Below are 22,708 nucleotides of genomic sequence, written 5' to 3' on the forward strand. Positions count from 1 at the left end.
GCACGGAACTCCAGACAACAGAGAGTGTCCCACTGATCATTTATACAAAAAGCATGTTAAAAAAGGTGCTGAAACAGCAGAAAACGCTGCTGGCTATACATTTTCCCACTCAATTGATATCTTTTTGAATAAAATCCTTCTAAATAATTATGAAATTCTGCTTTAAGGAGTGTAGAGTGGCTGATTTAATGAAGTGTGGCATGCAAGGCAATCACTTCTCATGGTGCTATCGGAAAACACACATAAAGCATTAAGAAGCAGCTCCAGTTAAAGTCTGCGTTAACACTTCACAATATTTCATTTCTCAACTGGTTTATAGCACACAACCAACACAAAAAAAGCAACAATTCCTGCCTTTCCCTAGCACTGTCACAGAGAACTTCAACACTTTTAACTTAATGCTGTGAAGAAAATTTATGTATCTGTATTTTTTTGTAAGAGGCTGGGTAAATCCTGATAAACCAACCACCAAGATTTAGGGATCTCAGAAGATTTATTCCTGTCAGAGGGGCATAACAAGAATGTGGGCATTTTCGTTATCACATTATCATATTTAGGCTCCACTGTAAGACAAATTTTTGACTGTTTTAGTCCTGAAGTCGCTTTAATCAAAACAACATTTGCGGTACATTTCAGCTCTAAATCAGATTTGGCTCATGCTGAACACAAAAGCCACCGTGTCACCTCAAGGAGCAATCACACAGCAAAAAGAATTCTGGAAGATACTCCCAGATATATATATAAATATGTAAATATATATATCTGTAATTACATAAATATATAAATATAGGCCTATTTTTGTTAATTTAGATTTTTTGAGATGTGGGCAGGAGGTACAGAGTGATACATGTGATCAAACCACCCATTCCAACCACCTCTCAAGCAGAGCTTCAGACTAAAGACAAAATACTTCACCAGAGTAACATTTCTGCCTCTACATTCCACCTTTTTATTCCTATCTTTTCCTTCCATAAAAGCAGGGAATGTGGGATTTTAGTGGCATTTGTTATTAACCAGCTTTTGAAGTAAATATGAATGTCCTACATGCAACATTAAGCAAAAGAGAATCTACCCGTGACTACATCAAATATTTCTGAACATTATCCAAGACAGCCTGAAATGCTTAACCCACATCTCTTAAAAATCAAGTAATAACAGCAGCATAATAACACAAAGCAAAGCAACAGGAAAAAGAATTTCTCAATTAAGCAATGACTTACAATTCATAACTGACAACCCTGATATCAAGTCCAACAAGAGAAGCCAAATATAGACTGGCTCCACTTTCCAAACAGAAATTAGAATTTGAAACATAGAAATAGAAATTTAAGACCCAAACAAGAAAGCATCTCTGAGGGCCAAGAAGTTTTCTCTATCACAAGAAATACAAAAATACACTCTGGTAAAAAAAGACTGATAAAACTGCGCTGCACTCCAAGAAGTCTCCATCTTTTTCACATGCATTTTTAAATTAAGTTGAAGAAAAGCAAATTGTTAATTTTGCCATGTGGATTTATGGCCCAGGACTCTCCTTCTGCCCAGCACGACCCCTGTTAGCCACAATAACAAGATGAGTAATTTAATTCTAAACCCACAAGAATTCCCTTTTGTTTACTTGAAAATATCCATTTCTGTTGTTCTTGAAAAACACCTGCAGATGTTAATTAAGGAAAAAGCACCTTATAATTCAGAGACAACAGCAACACACTGAGAAAAGCTGAAAAATATTAGTTTTGTGCTTTGATGGCCACTTCATGGTTTATTCTACATTAATCAAGAATCCGTAGAAATCCAAAACAGGCAAACAATGCTCTTAGAGAAATATAGTGATTTGTCATTTCCAACCCTTATTTCCAGATATTGGAAATTTATTACACTATCAAAGCCTAAGCATTTTCTTTTTGCTATTTTTTCGGGGCAATGATTACTTGCCAGTTGTTTTATCTTTATTACAGTCTCCCAGCTACACAATCTGATGGATCTGTGGCGTTCCAAGATAAACTCACTCAAGCCTAAACCATGAACCATGTCATTTTTCATTACTTCCAACCAAGGTAAAATCAAAATATTCCCTGTTCCAAAGTCCACTATCAGGAAAATCATCCTGTCTTCTATGAATTAGGGAAAAATTTAACGAGGTATCATTCTATACAGAACCCAAAAACTTACTCCAACTGGAGGTAAGATAGAACATAAGGAAGATTCAACAGGTTTTCTGCTTCCCTGGACCCCAACAAGCCATAATTCCTCCTGACAGACTCGCAGAAGATCCCAAAATGTTCCAAACAATGTGTTTAGGCCACGTTGCAATATTAATGACCGAATGATGTTTCTGAGTGCTGAGTTTCAATATTTCATGAGCACAACGCGGGATGCGCCACGAAAAGCCGCCGCTGGAAATCACCGGGGCTGATGATGGATTTGAAAGGATGTGAGAGAAGTCAGGAAAACATCTCCAAGCTGAGCTGAGCTTTGAGAGGTGTGAAATGGAGATTTCTCTGACTCCATTTCACCTGTCTGCAAAGTCACAAAAACTAGCTCAAGTTCATCTGATTTTACAAAAACATAACTAAGGACAGAGGTGGGGAAACAAATTACCTGAAAGGTCAAGTCTCAGACAACACAAAAAATTCTTCAAAACTGAAGTTTCTACCACTGTTCACTCATTAAAACATTATTCTCCACTCACGTAAGACTTTGCACAGCACAGGTGACAGGAGCTGTTCCTAACATTAGTAGCAACCACATTCTGTTCTAAAATTCCACTTTTAAACATTTCAGATCACTCAAATATTAACAGAAAATATAATTTTTCTTCACCTTAAAGCCATGGTGTCAAAAGGGCATTTTGCCTTCAAACTTTTGGTGCTCCTGTTGCTCAGCCTGGAGCAAAGGAGGCTCCGGGGGGACCTTGTGGCTCTGCACAAGTCCCTGACAGGAGGGGGCAGCCGGGGGGGTCGGGCTCTGCTCGCAGGGAACAGGGACAGGAGAGAGGGAACGGCCTCAGGCTGGGCCAGGGCAGGGGCAGGGTGGATATTGGGAAAACTCCTTCACAGAAAGGGTTGTCCAGCCCTGGCACAGCTGCCCAGGGAGTGGCGGTGTCCCCATCCCTGAAGGGATTTAAACAGTTTGAAGATGTGGCACTTGGGGACACAGTTTAGTGGTGTCTTGGCAGTGCTGGATTAATGGCTGGATTCAATCTTAAAGGAATTTCCAGCCTAAAAGATTCTCATAGAGATATAGCAAGGCAAACCCCAAACGCTGAAGCTTTAAAATCGTAGGGATATAAACTCAAAATAGATCATTCAGCTCATCAAACCCAGATTTATCATCATTTCATGAGGGCTTAGTGCAAAACCAGTCAAATGTGACGACAGGGACCCAAATTGGCCCTGCTTTACCCACCACAACCAGCACCATTAAAACTCTCTGACAAATGCATCACTACTGACCAAGAGTTCTCATGACTCCAGTGCAGGCAGAAGAGGGAAGGGATCACACTTCTGAGCAATTATGCTTGAACTTCACATTATTAAATTTAATGAGAACTCTGCTGCTTTATTCCATATCCACTTCTTCCTCAGGGTGACTGCTCCTCCTTAACATTTGCCATACATGCATATGAATTAGTCCTTGATTCATTACACATGGTACTGAGAACAGTGAAGTGATTCCAACACTGATCCCTGAGCTGCCAGTGACCTTTTCCCACCACATTAACTCCTCCCTCAGCTTTGGTCCATCCCACACTGTCACACAACTCCTACAGGAGAGTTTGGGACACATCCAATAGCAGTGACAAAGAGGGCAAGGAATCAGGGGATTCTGATCTTTCTTTTGGCTGAACTCCCACCTGGAGTTCTGTGTCCAGCTCTGGGACCCTCAACATCAGGAGGACGTGGAGCTGCTGGAGAGAGTCCAGAGGAATCCATGGAGCTGCTCCCAGGGCTGGAGCCCCTCTGCTCTGGAGCCAGGCTGGGAGAGCTGGAATGTTCATCTAGAGAGGAGAAGGCTCCAGAGAGAGCTCCGAGCCCCTTGCAGGGCCTAAAGGGGCTCCAGGAGAGCTGCAGAGGGACTGGGGACAAGGCATGGAGGGACAGGAGCCAGGGAATGGCTTCCCAGTGCCAGAGGGCAGGGCTGGATGGGAGATTGGGAATTGGGAATTGCTGGCTGGGAGGGTGGGGAAGGGCTGGGATGGAATTCCCAGAGCAGCTGGGGCTGCCCCTGGATCCCTGGAAGTGTCCAAGGCCAGGCTGGACATTGGGGCTTGGAGCAGCCTGGGACAGTGGGAGGTCTCCCTGCCCCTGTGGAATGAGATAATCTTGAAGGTCCTTCCCTCTGGTGGCCAGTGAATCTAAGTTACAATGGACAGAGAGATTTCAGTGGGACAAGTCCCCAGTACCACAGGAACCACTTCATGTTAGGGTGGCCAAAAAGGCTTCTCCTGGGATACTTGTTCTGTTCTGTTCATCTGCCCCAGTTTGGATTCCCCGGTTGCTGTCAGCCTCTACCCCTCGTCACTCCCCAGAGCTCCCCATTGCTCCCCGTTCCCTGCTCCCGCCTTTTCCCTGGATAAAACTGTGAGCTTTGGGATCACGTTGGTATCTGCCTCTGCACCCTTGGACAGTGTAGCAGCAATAAATGCTCCTGGCAGAACGCACACAAACGCCCTTCTGGACTCTTTGCTACCGACTGTAACACTGAACCCACCCGTGCGGCTGTGGGGGCACGCGGGACCCCGCAGAGCCGGGCAGGGACGGTGTTACCTCCCAACCCAAACCATCCCATGATTCTACGATTCAATGATGTCTGTTCTCAAACCCAAGAAAACACTGAAAATACAAATACAATTTTAACAATATTTTCCACCTTGTCCCACACAGCCATCGCTGCCTCAGTTACACCCTATTTCAAACACCAGACTTGTCACATCACCCAAACACTGAGTCCAAGCAACACCATTCATCCAGCAGAACACCCTCATTGTCTCTTTCCTTTTCCCAGCTGCTTCCCATCCCCAGCATAACATCTGTCAATGGAAAAATCCTTGTGAAAGCCACGTGATTTTATGTGCCAGTCCTTGATCAGAAGATCCAAGACGCTCATTTCAAAACTCAGTTATGTACTCAACTTACTCCAATTAATTCAATTTATCAACAGCACTCCATGGACAGCTTGTGAACACTCAGAGTAACAAGGACACTGACTCTCGGCAATGGTTGAGTTTTCTTGGAGATTCCGGAGTTGTGGGGGTGGTTTTGGGGCAGTGTTTGGTGTTGGAAGGAGGAGGGGTAAGGTTGGTTGAGGGGATGTTGTAATTACACTTCATGAAAGTGTAAATTTTAAAATATGTGCATATAGATCAGTATTACAGAGACAAAACCAATGAGCCAATTCCTACCTTTATGCCAGAGGCACGTGGAGAACCTGAGTCAGAACTGTAGAACTGCTTTACATAATTTGTGTATGTTTAGCTATCCACATAACTCCACTTGGAATTACTTTCCAACTTAATATCCTTCCCCTTGGGACCTGCAAAAGCAGTCCTGGAATTATGACAACATTAATTATCCATTAAAATGAAGTGACAGTTAGAAAAATTTTTATTATTATTTTTAAGTGTTTCTCTGCTGTGTCTGCTCATTTGCTGCTTTTCAAAATGAAAAAGATCAGCAGTTTGAAAGCAAAGGTTTGTTTAAAATTGCCGGAGGGGGGAATAGTTTTCGTCCTTCCTACCTGAATCTGAAACTTTGAAGTAGGATTATTTTTGTAGATGCTCTCTCACTGGCTCCAAGTAATTTTCCCATCTCTCCTAGAAATAAACTGATCAAGATGAAGCTCGGTATCCAAGCTGTCAACTGAGATGGCAGGTTTTAAAATCCAAGTGAAAAATAATCCCTTGAAAATTTGGGTTTATAAAGGTAGGAGTGAATTATAGCTCTGCTTTCTCCAATTTCCACCTCCCATCTCCAAGATTCATCTCTCCATATCCTGAGAGCCAGACATAATGGTATTAATGGAGAATCAGAGCAGGAAATCTTGGAGAGTAACTCTGCTGTTGCCAAACACCTTTTTTCTTCTGAAAACAATAAAAGTTGAACAGGCTTCTAAGGCAATTTGATACTTCCCAACTTCATAAACATTTTTATGCCTCCTTGGCATTTTGCAGGTAAAATTCACACACTAAACTTTCCTGGTTTTAAGAGCTGGAGGCCCAAAAAGGCATCAGCTACAACAGCTCACCTGCTCACTGCACTTATTTTACAGTTGAACCTCTGTTTAAATCCCAAATTCCTTCACACTTAATCCTGGCTTCTTTCCTCACCTGCAGAGGGACAGCCCTGCCCCAGCCTGACCCTCCTTGTTCCCTCTTTTCCTGCGACACAGCAGGAATTATCCCATAATCCTACAGACCTCAGGAATATCATGGCTGCTGAGGAATAAATCCACTGCTAAATCTTTTACTGAGTGTGAGATCAGATGAGGGAAATGTCTGCTGAGAGAGGAGAAAAAATGTTGGGGAGATGGAATGGCTGGGAAGGACGAACAGGAGGCACTCAAGATGGAAAAGTGATGCCAAAATCTGCTGCTGTCTCTGCAGCCCTGAGGCTGAAGGGGCCCTTTGGACATTCCAAGGAAAAAGGTTTTATTTTACATTTTTATAAAATTAGTTGCCCCTATAAAATCACCTTGCCATCCTCAGTGGGATTATCAGTTGGGATCTCTGGTTTTACAAAACCAGTGCAGCTTCTCTTGTCAGGAGATATTAAACTCTTATTTTTAACCTACCTCAAGTCAAAACAATTACAATCACTTTTACTGCTTCAGAGTATTCCCAGCTTTCTCTCTATCAGCAGCAGAGAAGATGGAGTTTTGTAGACTCTTTTCCCACTTAATCCAAACAATACCAGCAAGTCCCTGTGGCAGAAGACAAAATAACAACTATTTCCTAAAAAGGAGCTTTTTGTTCCCCCTGAGGACAATCTTACAAGAAAAAGCAGGTTTCCCAATTCAACATAGCTGATTATCTGGGAAAACATCATCATTTAGGAGGAGAAGAATACTTTGAAGAAGTTTTCACCCAAATTAATTCACTCCTCATGAACTGCAATGTTCCTCATACCTTTACCTCGCTGAAATATTGAATGAATATTGTAAATAAATCCATCATTTTCTTTTCCCCTTGTTCTCCATACCTATGCCAGGAAACTGGAATAAACATGCCATTAAAGCAGAAATCAATAGGAAGTTTTAAAGTATATACTAGCACAGAAAGGTCAAGCCCCAGTATTGATTTTAATATAACAATTTTGGTGTGCAGTTTCCCAAAGGCTTCTTGTGCAATACTCTTCTTCATTCTTCTCTCACTTCACATTTTCACATTGAATAGGTTCTGCACCAACTCTTTACTCCAGGTTTACTAAGAGCTCATTGTTTATGCAATGTACTGCTGAGACATGACAAAAAAAAGGTTGGGGGGAAGCACTCAGAGCATCAATGAAACCCCAGAGTGATGAGCAGTTATCTCCAGACCCTCCCTCCAGCACAAGAACAAAACAAACTTTTAAAAAATCTAATGGTTACAATTTTAATAACCTACCACAGAGAAACTCTGTGCACCAGGGTGGAGACAAAGCTGATTTAGAGTTTAAAATGATTGTCCTGAAACAGATGAGGATGTCACAAATACAGGTTGCAATAAGTTGTCCAGCTGATGACAGATAAAATGTCCCACCCTCTGGAGCCCAGAGATGAGAATCCAGCAATTCATTGCCAGGAAATGCTTGATGAGCTCTGGTCTGCATTACTCAAGGAAAGGATTTTTCATGTGCTTTTCAAGAGAAAAGTTACCCAAGTTTGACCATCTGGTCACAGGTGATGAGATGGTAGAGACAGAAAAAAAATCAAAAAGTTATCAAAAGCCATCACAGAATCCTGGAGTGATTTGGGTTGGAAGGACTGTAAAGTTCATCCAGTGCCACCCCTGCCATGGGCAGGGACACCTCCCACTGTCCCAGGCTGCTCCAAGCCCCAATGTCCAGCCTGGCCTTGGGCACTGCCAGGGATCCAGGGGCAGCCCCAGCTGCTCTGGGAATTCCAGCCCAGCCCCTGCCCACCCTCCCAGCCAGCAATTCCCAATTCCCAACGTCCCATCCAGCCCTGCCCTCTGGCACTGGGAAGCCATTCCCTGGCTCCTGTCCCTCCATGCCTTGTCCTCAGTCCCTCTGCAGCTCTCCTGGAGCCCCTTTAGGCCCTGCAAGGGGCTCTCAGCTCTCCCTGGAGCTTCTCTTCCTCTCTGTCGTACCTTAAACACTTTTAGAACAGAGCTGGCAGCAGAATTACTGAAGGGCCACCAAAGCAAACCAAAGTCTGTCTTTAAGCCCTTCCCTGCCTTAAAATTCCTCCTTACACCAGGGATTTTCCTCTAAGAAACAAATCCTGGAATCACAGCACATCATAGGACAGTCATGAGCAAACAGCACAGGGACAGATTTTTGGCATACCAACAAAATTCCAGGGATGAATATATTGAAGCCTTGAACAAAATATACTTCCTGCACTATTGAAGGCACTACCATGCAGAGCAGTTTGCAAAATCACCTCGCTCTACATAAAATTAATATTTGCCCTGTGCCAAATCATATTTAAGAAGTGAAAGCTGGAAAACACTTGCCAAGCAAGAAACTGAAACCCCTCTCCCAAATATAATTAGCCTGAGTTAAATGATAGCAAAATAAATAAGACTGGAAATCTCTCTGATTTTCGAGAGGGGGAAAAAAGGCAAGTCATCATTCAGGAATGTTCAATTTCCATGGGAAATCACATCCATCACTTGCCTCCAAAGCAGTGGTTTGTATATTTTAGTGGAGGAATCCAGCACTCTGATGAGGTTGGCAATACCTAAAATTTTATCATTATGCTGATGATAGAAGTTGCTCCTTTTGCTGTCTCAAAAGACTTTTTCCTTTGCCTGCACTTTTCCTAAAGCAAACCTGAAAAACAGATTTACTGAGCACCATCAGTGTCATGGAGCCCAACAAATGAACAGCTTTACATCCAAGGACAAAGTTAATGAATGGAGTGGATAAACTTCCATTCAGTTCTCTGATGGGAGAAGGAAAATTACCTATTTCCCTCATGCCTGTTCTCAAGGCCAGAACATTAAAAATTTTCTCATTTTCTTGGGAAATTAAAAAAAAATGCTAAACATTTGCTGAGCTTGTCTAGAATAAGCAGAGAAAAGGCAAAATTCAAGTTATCACCTACTGGTCCATTGAGTCGTGTGGATTTCTCTTATTGTTCATAATTCTTCTCTTAATTATCATTTATTGCCTGCCACCACTGTCAAGCTCAAGTTTTTGTGTCCATCCCCTCATTTTTATGTTACCTCGAGTATCACTTAAGGCTGCAGCTCTGACACATTAACTGCTCACAGTTACTATTGCAGACACTGCAAATTCTGCTGTAAATCAATGATAATCAATTTTCTAAATGAACTTTTCAAAATGAAAATGCTTCTCAGATGAAACATTTCAAAATGTTCAAAAACCAAAGTGAGGAACAAAACTCGGGCTGAGACAAAGGAGGAGTGAAGTGGAATCAGTGCAGAATTTTGGATATATATTCTAAGGTGGGTTTAAACTACTACTTTATTATTATTCCAAGTTCTGTTTAACAGGAGCTATAATTGATGTATTTTCAGTGAGTTGATGGCATTAAAATACAATTTAAGAGTCATTCTTCAGCTCCAATCCCCAAAATAAGCACAGATTTTAACTTTATATAGAGCAGCCCATCTGTACTGTGTATGGATGTGTGAACAAATAATTTATCTACAAGTTAAGATTTCTTCCCTTCACAGTCTGAAATGAGTAAAATACATTTTGCAATCAAACCCAAATGTGGTCATACAGTGCTCACGGAATAGCATCAAAATCAGCTATTAGGCAGTTGGAATCAGACAACAAACAGTCCAAAGTTTCAGATATTTTTATGTTTAAATGTTATTTCATTTAAACATTGGGAAAAAAACCTGGTTTTGAGAAAGGAGTGAGAATATAAACATGTAAAACACACCATCTATGGTAAAACAATCCATAAGATGAATGTGGAGGTAAAAACCTTAATTTTTGTGTCACATCCCAACAGGATTTGTCTGCAAAGTAGTGGGTTATGAAATGAAATTGTGAATAAATCACAAGTGCAAGGCCAAGCAGTTTCATGTAGGATATTGGGAACTCAGGTTTTTTTTCTGTTTTCCAACACTGCATCAATGCGTTTGTATTTATATTACAAATTATTATGGTTTATATTCCATGTTTCTTATTACCTGGAACATTCTGCACATGCAAGACAAAAGAATTTATCTGAACAATGTGAGTTTCCTGAATGTTTTTAAAACACAAACCTCCACCAGAATTCAGCCCGTGAAGTTTTACTTATGAAAAACAACCTGCATCTTTTACAGTTGTTTCATCCAAGACAAAAAAAGCCTCCATGCTCTGTTTAAAACAGATTTTTATAATTGTAAATACTGTATAAAGATTATAATAAAAAATTCTTGCTATGGCTAAAAAACAACTAAATAAATCAAAACTACAAAATAACTAAAGCAGTAACAAGTTTTTGATATTTGTCCTTTTTTTATCATCATCATCATTACTCATTTATTTTGGTATTTTACCCAATCTGCTCCCTTTTTTTCACAGACCAATGCACAACCCCTGGAAGCTGAACTCTGGAAGGTACTGAAAGCGGCACGTGACAAAATGCTGAAGTTGCAAACCAAATATTTCCATGTTTTAATTCCATTTAGCTGAAGCCTTGAGCACTCAAGAAGCTCAAAAGTAACCCAAGTTTTCCTGTCAAAGCCCAGCTGAGGAGAGATTTCACTGTAACTTATTGATTTCCTTTATTGCTGATGCAAAAAAAAAAGAGAGAAAAGCCTGATTTTTTTTTCCCTGGGACATTAATGTAGTCCTATCTCATTATATACTCCATCAGCCTAACTCAATTAAATAACAGAATGCTGGGTAGGAAACAACTGAGATCTATGCAGACAGTTTAAGTAGTACTAATTACAGCCTAATATTTTTTAATCCATCATAATGAGCCTTTCTCCCCATTTTCACTGGAGGACAATATACAGGTTCATATTTATACTCAGGGTGTTGTGTTATCTATTTACAACAATCATCAAAAGGAGAACTAAACACAGAAGTTCATCAGACACTAAAATTTCTAAATTTAAAGAGGAATTTTTAATTGCTAATAATGCCTCTGCCCAGGCTTTCACAGTCACTACAATCTCTGAGAAAAAAAACGCCCAAGAAAGGAATATTTCAATATAAAGAAAGGAATATTTCAAGAGACAGAAAGGAGTATTTCAATATACAGAAAGGAATCTAGAGCGTTTTACTGGTGTAAACTGGTTTAATACAGTATTTCACATATTCAAAGTACCTCAAAACATCCTGAAGCTCCCAGGAATCTCCAGAATTCCCAGAAACCTCCAGAATTCCCATTTCTGCTGCTGTTCCAAGGTACCCTTGCTCAACCCCCGGGGTCCCAGGGACCCCACCCCTGCTCTTTCTGTCTCTGCAGCACAAAATGATTATTTGGGCTCCAGAGAAATCAGCAAAGCTTGAGCTTAAAAGGCTGCAAAAAAAGCCCCACTCAGGAGGTCAGAAGGGATTTAGAGCAACAGTTTGGATCAGCTCTTACAAGGAAATTCCAGCTCATTTGGTGTTGAACATGGATTTAATATCCAAACCTGCTGCAGCCCCCAAAGCTCTCACAGCCAGTTTGTCTCGGGGCACAGAATTCAGCTGTTTTCAGCAAGCAGATAAATAAAATAAAAGCATTAAGCCCAAGTTTGTTTGAAATACTGTTATTAATGAACCAACCTCCTCTTCTGAGCTTCAGGGTCTCTCCTGGCTCGTTCCAGTGCCAGTTCCTCAGCTATTCTTTTCTTCAGCTCTTCATCATTAACTGCAATTAAAAGAAAATTCAATGAAATGTTAACAGAACACAACTTATTCCCAATTACAGAAACAACTGCATAACACAGTGCCCTCGATTGTTTCTTTTCTTTTTTCCACACAGCAGTTGGAGTTGCTTTCTTGTGGTTTAACCATCTTTGACATTTTAGCACACCACCAGCGAGCCTTTAAAATTTTTTCTTATTAAACAGCTTTTCAATTAGTGCAATCTTTTGAAATTTGAACAACATGGACTATACGTTAAATTAAATATTTTTCTTCAGAAATACTTCTTTGTAAAGTAAAGTAAAACCATGGGGGATGAGAGAGAGACATAAACAGTAAAGTCATAAAATGCTGCTTTTCATTCATATAGAACCAAAAGAAATATCTTTGTGTAATGACTCAAGCATTTTCAGATGTATTTTATACAACAAAGCTCTTACAACGTCCTGAATATCCATATTTCTAGCTCCTAGACAAAGATTTTGCCCCAAATTCTCCTGATTTTGTTTAATCAAGCAGATATGGAAAGAATGTTTCCTTCACTTAAGATTCTGTCAGATGAATCAATGAAAGTCTGGTTAAAAACAAAAAAAGGAGGGAAGCAACTTCTTCAAGAATACGAAAAAAGGGAGAAAAGCTGGAGAGCCACCAATCCTACAAGGCTGAAAGATATCTACAAAACACCAAAATCCACCTTAATCCTAATCCTGCCTGGAATAAAGCCCTACCTACACTGAGCTGAACCTCTGCCGTGCTCTGGATTTCCAGCACAGGCACCAAGGTAATTCCCTCATTCCTGGCTCAGTGTCCCCTCCATGGAAGCACAGAGCTCCAAGATCTGATCCCACCCCAAAACACCCAGGAAAACAAAGCTGCTGAATCCCAGAAGGTGCCACAACCTTTGGGGCAGTGACAAAACCACTGCTAGGGGAGGTCAAGCCCAGCAAAGTTAATTTCAGGCACTGCAGGATCTGCGTCTCAATGACCTCACCTCCAGGAGCTGGATTTATCTGCAAAGATTATCCAAAATCATTATTCCACATTCCCATTATAGCTCAGACTCACAGCAATTCTACTCATCCTAAAGCAGCCTCACAAAAGAGTTTTATGAATGAATGAAGCAGCTTCATCAACTTTATGGGAGTCTTGGCCAACTAATCCAGTTATAAACATCTTAGGAAAAGCAGCAGGAATCGATATCCATCGTACCAGGCCCAGGAAATGCTGAGATCACAGAAACACAGGGGAAAGTGGGGGGAAATCTGTGAGTTCCAAGTAAGACCCCAGCCTAAAAATACATTAAAATGAAAATGCAGAGGGAAACATGAACCTTTGAACAGATCTCTACCACAAATCTGGGTGAAAAAGCAAACCCCCATTTTATTGGGATTATCTCAACTGACACGACGACATTAATTATCTTTTTCACCAGCATCTACATCATGAAATTTATGGTTCTGGTGTACAAAAATGAGTACAAGAACTCCAACAGACCAGAGGATGGTCTATGTCATAATGAGGAAAGATTCGGGCACCAGCCAATAAAGACATTTGACCTTAACAATCAATTAGGCTGCCCATCGATCAGCCAAATACTAATAGGGAATAAAAGTGGAGCTATAGATCATTCGATAGAATTATTGTAAGATATAATTGGGTAGCTCCCAAATGGGAGCTTTATGATGTTTCAGTTTAAAAAAAAAATAATTGCAGTTCTACAAGGAGGAGGCATTTGTTCTAGGGCAAGAAGCATTTAAAAAGAGAAAAGGTAATTTATTTGAGAGAGGATCGGGAAAAGACTGTTTCTAGATAAAGCAGTAACATTTCTGATGGCCATCTCTGCTCACACTGCTGGGCATTACAAACACACAGCTGACCACTGAACTACTGGAGAATGTTAAACCTGGGGGGTGCAAGACTGCTAAAATATTAATGTATTATATTAAAAATTAAATTGTTATTGCATAGCCATTCCCACCACCACCCCCTTTAATATTTGAAGCTCTTCAGGATACTGAAATCAGCACCAACTTCATCCCAGAGCAGACAAACGGGGAAGATTTTCAGGCAAGTATATTTAGGATTTACTGCATCCCTGCTCCTACAGGAGCACAAAAAGTCACCCCCTGAGTGTGAGAGTGTTTAATGCACAGCTCCCATCACAAACCAATCTGGAGAGATGGGCAGTAATGGGAACACACTCCAAACCCCACAGTGCTGCAGCCAGGAATAGCTATTCTGTCCCCTCAGCACGCCACGGGGATGGGTGTCTGATTGGCACCGTTCACCTGGGATAATGGGAATGGAAAACCATGGGGATAATGGGAATGGAGCACCCCCAGCTGAGGCTGCACAACGCTCTGAGAGGCACCAAACTGCTCTGTGGAACAGCCCAGACACAGAATGGCTGTACTGGGTTTGTGTGGGCAGGGTTTGGTACCAGGGGCTACAGGGGTGGCTCTGGGGAGCTTCCTCCATGTCCAGCAGAGCCAATTCCAGCCAGCTCCAGGATGGACCCACCAGGCTGGGCCAACCAGGAATGGCGGTGATGCCTCTGGGATAACGGCTTTAGGAAGAAAAAAAAAAAGTTTTGTGCAGCTGACCAGAGCAAAGCAGGGTGAGAACATGAGAGGAACTGCCCTGCAGACAGCCAGGGCAGGGCAGGAGGGGCAGCAGCTGCTCCAGAGCTGAGATTCCCAGGAGATTGGGAATTCTATTAATTCTATTTTCTCTCCCTTGTCCAGCTGTGGAGGGCACTGAGGGAAAGGCTTTGGAGGGAGTCTCGAATCCAGACAGGGTCAAAAGTGATGAAAACCAGAAAGCTCCTGCCAGGATCTGGGCAGACCAAGCAGGGACGGTACAGGCACAAGGTTTTGCTATTTTGGTGGCCTCTGGGATACAGCACCCTGACTTATTCTTTAGGAAAAGTTTGAAAGACAATTCCTTCCTAATACTGAATGTAAACCCACCCTCCTTCAGCTTCAGGCCATTCCCCCTTGTCCTGTCACTACATGCCCTCGTGAAAAAGCAGATTTCAACACTTGTCCATTCAGTCTTCTCCAGACAAGAGATGAAGATTCCAATCCATCCAACATCCTTGGGCAAACCTGAAAAAGGCTTATTCCACCACCTTTTTAAAAGGTCACAAACCCTGATTTCCATTAAAAATATATTTATATAGAGTATGCAAAGCCATTTGCTCAACCCTTTGTATTTATTCTCCCACTTGTGCTTCAAAATCAGGCAAATAAGGAACCAGAAATCCAATGTATTTCCCCAGGGTCCAAAAGGCTTTGGATAGTTACAGGGACAACTGACAAGGACAGAGGAGCAAAAGAGACTGAAGGACTTCTCACTTCCCAGCAGTTCCTGAGGTTTCAGATGCATAAAATGTGCTCTGCCTTGGAACTCCAAAGATCACCCATGGGCAGGATGGGAGCAAAGCTTCACGTGATGCTAATTCTTGAGGAACCATCAGCAATTTTATCCTCCAGGTCTACGACAGGTTGGTACATAAACTCTTGTAGTATTTGCCTCCAACTCCTCAGCCCTTGCTAATCACAAGATCCAAGTCCATATCTTTTTCCTCTCTCTCTAAAGCAGTAGCTTTACGGAAAAGAAACAATCAGCAGGATGTCAGGATTACACCCCGAGCAGTAAACAACAAACCTCAGGGAAAGAAGACACCTGCAGCCTCAGAAATGTTAGCCTGAGAAATCAGCAATGTGATATGGACAAATTATTCAAATAACTTCCAGCCTGCAGAGCTGGGAAGCTGCCCATTAGCTGGGCGTTTGGAAAAAACCCATTAAAGTAAACAGCATTTATTAGCAGGCACCTTCACTAAATTCTCTGGAAAGGGCAGGTGCATTAAGTTATTAATGAAGAGACACTTAGGTTTGATACAATCAAATGCCTTTTAGAAAACACTTAGCTAGGTAATGTTCAGAAAATGAATTAAAAAAACCCAAAAAACAACAAAAACACAACACAAAAAAACCCACCAAGTTCTGTTTTTCCTTCTAGTTAAGCTTGGCTATTTAAAAGAAAAATGCTGGCCAGTGGAGATCCTTGCAGGATACTGGAAGGTTGCTCCAAGATCTCCACACAACCTTTTCCTCTCCAGGCTGAACAGCCCCAACTTCCCCAACCTGTCTTTGTAGCAAAGGTGCTCCTTATCAAATTCGTGGCCTCCTCTGGATTTGCTCCACATAAGAAGGAAGGCTGAAGGGGAAGAGAGGATGTAAAGAATTAAAGAATATGGAGTATTAGTCAAAAATGAGGCACCTCCACACTTCCTCCAGCACCGTGTTCAATCAGCCTTTCCACACCACACTTCAAGCCAGGGTAAGCTTTGCTAAAATCTCTTTCAGTTCCGCCAAAATTCATGGACCCAATACCACAAGCCCTTTGAAACATTTCCCTTGAAACGTTCCCCAAACAGAGAACACAGCTCCAAGGTATCTCCCAATCACTGCCAGCCACAGGAAGACTCCTTTTTGTGCTGGAAAAACCAATTCCCAGTGAATTCCTGCAGTTTCTTCCATTCACCTCTGGCATCTGGTATTGACAACAACATCAGGGCAGTCAAACCACGGATGCCATCCAAGGGGAAGTTCTCCCATCACTGTGAGTAGGAACATTACCCAGCTCCTTTGGGACAGGGCACCTCAGGGCTGCCTTCAGCCCCATCATCGGCCTCAGCTGCTACAGCTTCGGAGGAGTTAATGAAGATGTCACCAGGAAAATTCCTAATTGTGCATTAATGCTCATAAATATTGGATCAGGAAGCCCGCGTGCCTGGTGCCTTCGCTGCTCACACTGGCGGCTCACACTGATCAGGGGTCTTCCACAATTAAAACACTTTCCCCACATTTCAACTTAAGATGTGTAAAATGCAACTATTATAATATGCAAATTGCCTTGATTTAGTCTTTCTGCGTAATAAAAGCACCGGTTTGGTCCATATCTAAATTCCACGGGTCACACAAAAATCTTCAATATCAACAGGAAGAAATTCTTTCCTCAGGCATTGGAAGAGGTTGCCCAGAGAAGCTGTGGCAGCCTGGGATTATCCAAGGCTGGGTTGGATGGGGCTTGGAGCAAGCTGGGATAGCAGAAGAGATGATTTCAATGTTGATTAAAGCTGTAGAATATGTACTTGGTGTGTTTAAATCAGGTGGGAAGACAATGACACCATGAAATCTACTCTGCTTTCCTTAATTTTTGGTTCTCAAAGAGCCCTGGATTTGCTGGGAGCAGCACAGGAGAGGAGACAGGAAAATGTTGTAATTAAAGTGCATCAAGTATTGCTGGGAGATAATTACTTTTTAAATTTAGTGGGTTTCAAACACTGCTGTACCTGATCCTTAACCTTAAAAATAACCCAAATTAGCCTTGCACTCAATGAAAACAATAATGAACCATCCCTCCAGCCCAGCAGCAGAAAGAAAACCCTAAAAACATTTAAAAAGTCATTTACGTGCTTCAAAAAGCAGCCTTTAAACTGTTGTGGGTTTTCTTAAATATTATTAAAGAGCATTCTGAAGAACAAACTCTACTTTCAGACTGATACAAATTTAACTACCAACACACCCAGCAAGTTCTCCACTGAAATCCCCAGTTCCAGAAACTTCCTCCCATCAGGAATTCAGTACAAACAAAGCTCCCCTCCAAGGACAGAAATTTGTATTAACTGTTAAATATTAGTAATGTGCAGGAATATTTCAGATGAGTTCATAGGATAATGAAATACAAAAACAATGCAATTAAGTGTGCATAATTTAAAAATATTTAATATTTTACTTTCCAAAGGCGCTCTTGCATAATTACATTCTCTATTTTCCAATGTAAATGTGGATATCAATCAATTTATACTAATTTCAATTAGAAACAAGACAGTGCATGGTCTAGAAGTAACAAAACAAAGTTATTTCCTATTATATTTGGAATAGTCTCCTTTCAATATCCTGTTAATATTGGGATAAAGCAAATCACATTGGATTTATGAGGGGGCTGGAAAAAACAGGATTAGGAGGTTTTCCCCTGTGATTCTTTGAATTAGGTTGTACCTGCCTGTGCTAACGGCTCTGTTTTACAAAAATAATTCATTTCTGAGATTCACACTACCAAAAATACGTGGGTTTGACATAGTTCTGATATTTTGAAATATCCTGTCTTAGAGGACTTTAAATTTGATAAACAGGTGACAGATACAGGGATGTTGTGCAAGAGTAGAAACATGAAATATCTTCAGTACATCTCGAAATACGTGAGAGCCCATAAAATCAGGTATTTCCCACCAAGAAGTGCACTGAGTTTAAAAAGCCAGTTAAAAATTCCCCTAATTTTTAGTTTCTGCAGGAACTCCTGCTGTGTGGATAAATGACTTCACGGAGTTTTAATGTTACTTTTTCCATCGTTCTCAATGGCCCTGGAAGGGAGGGAGTGATTTCAACCAAACCTTTTTCATAACCCATCTTTTTCCCCCACCTCTGTAATAAAATAGAGAGATAATAACTCATTTCAGCAGCTATTTAGCCATAAGTCATTCTGCCCTCCTGTTAATTTGAAATAATTAATAAAAATAATGAAACAGAAGTATCACACACCTTTAAAACACTATCCCTGCCTCAGACTGAATACAGCAGTGGAGAAAATTCCCATTTCACCTGTTTTAGTAATCCCTACTCCACACACACTGGAAGGCTTTTTTCTTGTGGAATACAATGGATAAAAGAATCAGGATTCTGTAATTCAACATTAAAAAAAAAAAATAATCATATTGTAAGCAATGATAAGAAGGATTTGATGATTCTGCTTTCAAGAGGATTAAGCATGTGGTGTCCTTTCAGGACAATTTAAGTTGTCCAGTTCCTGATCTTTATGGTTCAGAAGTTTATTGTAAAGCTATTTTATCTGACAGTGCAGGGAAAATTTACTGGTGTCCTTTTCATCTTCTTGGACAAAATCTGTTTTAAATTCTTTCACATGTATTTCAACAAACTCCTTCTACGAGTGCAGAGGACAGGGAAATAATTATGTATTTTTACACATAGCAGGTGAGTAAAAAAGGGGTTTTTTTAACTAAAACATCTCTTAGAAGTCACCACTAATGGCAAAGAATTGCCAACCACTCCTGCTCAGTCCAACACTCCCAAATGGGCCTCCCTGCACTGCCAGGGCTCCAAAAATAGCAAATTTTGATGTTCAGATCATCTACCACCATCACCTCTAAGAAGGAAACTCCAGCTGTGATTGTGCACTATCGGTGGCACTGAAAAGTCAATTTTCCCCAATTTCAGCTCTGGATTGGAGCTACTTTGGGCAGGAATAAGGAAATCACAAAGCTGCTCATCACTGTCACAAAGGCCTTGGAGGGAGGTTATTTTTATACCTTTCCATGGGCAGGAACACAGGCTGCAGGCACAGAATTTTACTGTCAAATGTTCCCGTTCCAACTGTTTGTGGAGCAGGTGGCTCTGCTCTTCGTATCAGCACACCCCAAAGCTGCACCCACCACTCATTTCCACTAATGTTCATTAAAGCCATTCACTAAGTGCCACATCCAGTTGTTCCTTGATGTCACAGATCAAATGTGTGTGACATAAATTCTTTATTTAAGGTGGTGACATTGGCACAGATTTCCCAGAGAAGCTGTGGCTGCCCCTGGATCCCTGGAAGTGTCCAAGGCCAGGCTGGACAGGGCTTGCAGCAGCCTGGGATAGGGGAAGGTGTCCCTGCCCATGGCAAAAAATGATCTCTAAGGTCCTTCCAAGCCAAACCAGTCGTTAATTCCATTATCTTAAGGGTCTCTTCCAACCTAAATGAGTGAAGAAATCCAGCAAGAAGGAGGATGGAAAGGATAATGTAGAATTTTGAAAGCACTGATAAGGTGGAAGGGGAAGCAGGTGGGATTCAGAGAAGCAAACCTGCAATTAAACCAGGAAAAGACAAGAATGATGCAAAGAGCAAGTGGACAATAATGATGGAAAAGGTGTTTTAAGAGAGACTTTTGTAACCATTCTGCAGCACATCCACGTCCACTATGAATTTTCCCCATCTGTCCTGAGCAAATCCCTCTGAGGAAGTTCTTATGAATTCCACAAAACTCTACAACAGTGCCATTGACACCAACCCATTGGCAAGATTTAAAAAAACATGTGAATAAATTAATTGTCCTTGAGAAATCTACCTCTGTGGCTAAAACTAATTATAAAGATATTCTAGGAGAGAAGGGAGAGGAAAACGTAAGAATCCATAATCCTGTGAAAAAAACAAGCAGTGGAAGTGTCCTTACAGGTAAAGGTTAATGAAAGAAAAAAGTGTTTCACCCAAAGATAACACTCATCAATACCTCTGCTGATCCCATTAAACAGATTTCTCAGTGGCTGGAGTCGCATGGGAAGATCAATCAGGATATCAAGCTCCCACACTGCACATTTAAAGCCATTTAACACCCGAGCACTAAATTTTAAAGGGATTAAAAAATGTTCCAGTAGAACCTGAATATTGAGCAAAACTAGAAAAGGTGACTGACTATCTCTGTATGAAGTCCTGATTTCACTTATCGATGACATGGGCACCGAAAGGCTGCACAAAATCTGAAAGCAATCACTTCATCTCAAATTGGGTACAAAGAAAGCAGCAGTGAGAAATAAGTGGATCTTTAGCAGCTGTTGTGGTGTGCTCAATCTCATCTCCTGTTCATTCAGACAGGTTATAACAAGAGGCTGCTACAAAGCATCCATCGGAGCAGAGAAACCATAATTGCAGAATTTGTTTATTCCGCTCAGATGAAAACTCCAGCACGTTCAGGCTTGGAATTGCTGACTGGAATTTCAACATTTGTACAATGTTCTGGACATGGGAATCCCTTAGAAAAGGAAGTACAGGAGAATTTCCAAGTATTTCCTGATGCCTTGAGGACAACGTTTCCAGATTCCGACACCCCATACAGCAGCTTGTTTATTTTGGAGAATAATCTGGAAGTTAATTTAGTGCCCAAGTGGAAAAACATTTATTTCATGTAATATGACCCAAGAAGTCAGCTTAAAAATAGCCAATATTCACATTTCAAACATGTGCATCCTCAATAACTTGGTGCACAGGCACAAGCATTCATTTCTCTCAAGAAAAGTGGAAGTGACTTACACACATTTTGATGCTTTTTCTCCAACTCCAGCAAAACCAGCTTTTTTTATTGAATTATCAGCACACAGCTCCAGTATTGTCAACTTTGAATGTGTTTTCAGCCCAATATTCAGCCCTGTAATGCTGCTTTTAATAATAACTGAAAACAGGCTGTAAACAATGTGTAATCATGATGTTTATGGTTATTTTCATTATTCAGAAATTGTTTAAAAATAAAGGACAACACTGAAATGCTTGAAATTTTCACAACAACATTAATCCAACACCTGCATTTTTAATGATTTGCAATGAGATCTGCTAATAAAAATCACTTGTACAAATGACTGGTCTCAGCTGATGCAACGCTTACTACAAATGGTGGCTTTTTAGTGCTGCAAGTTGTGAGCAGACAGAAAACCAAGGTACTACAGGGAAGAAAAAGAGGCTGCAAGAGGTGAAATATGAAAATCTCAAGGAGAAAGAATAATGTGATTATCCTGAAGATGCTCCCGGAAAATTGAGGCATTTCTGAGGTTCACTTTGAGTAGAACATTCTCTTTTCTTCTGCAAACAGAGAAGAATAAAAGCAGAAATAAATGTGTTCAACACTGGCACAGAAACACAAGAGCCACCAAGTTTTGACCAAAGTGATGTGATACAAGTGGTGCTCCTCCAAAAATTCCAGCTTCCTTAGGTTTCTGATTAACACCAAAATCACTCTTCTCAACAACCGCTGCCTTTTAATTTTTCCTACCCATTTCTCTGGATATTATTATTTTTTCTCCTTAAATTTCCTAAATTGGTGCCATCTCCTCTTGTTGAGAAATGTCAGTTAGTAGCATCAGGGATAGTTGAGAGCTTTTTCAAGGATAAACTGCCTCCCTCTCATGAAAGGAGGAAAAGGGGGAGGAAAAGGTAAAAAAAACAAAAAGTGAAGCATCTTGGATAAACCATTCAACTCCTTCAGTAAAAAGTTCCAGAGATTAAGGGGAAGCAGAACCTTTCTGGGAAGAACCACCATCTCCCACCCTGAAAGAACAGCTGAGATTAAATGCTTGTTTTTTGGTGATTAACAAGAGGTGAAATCAAACATGGTTAATGAAGCTAAAAATGAGTATCTGATAAATTGGCTCCATGAAGCATTGCCAGAGGCACACATCAAACCTTGAAAAAATAGGGAAGAAATGCCCTTTCCTTACTTCCTAAATTTAGATTTCAACCAGCAGCTAGGAATAGCCGAAGCCCAATTTTCAGCCTGGTGTTGCTCAAAACTTTTAATATGACACCATTGAAAGTCAAAGAGTTCAGAACACAAGGAAAGCAGGATGGGGAAAAAAACTGTGGCAATAATTTATTGTGGCAATAAAGTTTTTCCCATTCCCTTGAGGCTGAGGAAAAGGATTCTAAGTGGTACCTCCTGTTTAACTAAACAACAACTGCACAAAGCTTTCAAGCAGCAGCACCAACAAAACACTTAACCTGCCTCAGCTGACAAGTGAGGAAGAGCTTTAGGAACGCTTTGCTGCAGCCTGAAGATGAAAGAATAAAACAAAGTGTTTCTTTTCATCTTATGCAATTAAATCGTAGGT

At 41.0% G+C, this 22,708-nt stretch overlaps 1 protein-coding gene across 3 annotated transcripts in view; it reads right to left on the bottom strand.

The window, feature by feature from the left end:
• Window positions 1–22,708, bottom strand: part of CHCHD3 (coiled-coil-helix-coiled-coil-helix domain containing 3) — a 126,154-nt gene that overhangs the window by 94,264 nt on the left and 9,182 nt on the right. For all 3 annotated transcript variants that reach the window (XM_048301824.1, XM_048301825.1, XM_048301823.1), the window contains exon 3: window positions 11,907–11,991. In XM_048301824.1, coding sequence (XP_048157781.1) covers window positions 11,907–11,991 — 85 coding nt within the window. The remainder of the gene's footprint in view (window positions 1–11,906; window positions 11,992–22,708) is intronic.

The sequence above is a fragment of the Corvus hawaiiensis genome, chromosome 4 (genome assembly GCF_020740725.1).
Source record: "Corvus hawaiiensis isolate bCorHaw1 chromosome 4, bCorHaw1.pri.cur, whole genome shotgun sequence".
In the NCBI taxonomy this organism is placed as follows: Eukaryota; Metazoa; Chordata; class Aves; order Passeriformes; family Corvidae; genus Corvus; species Corvus hawaiiensis.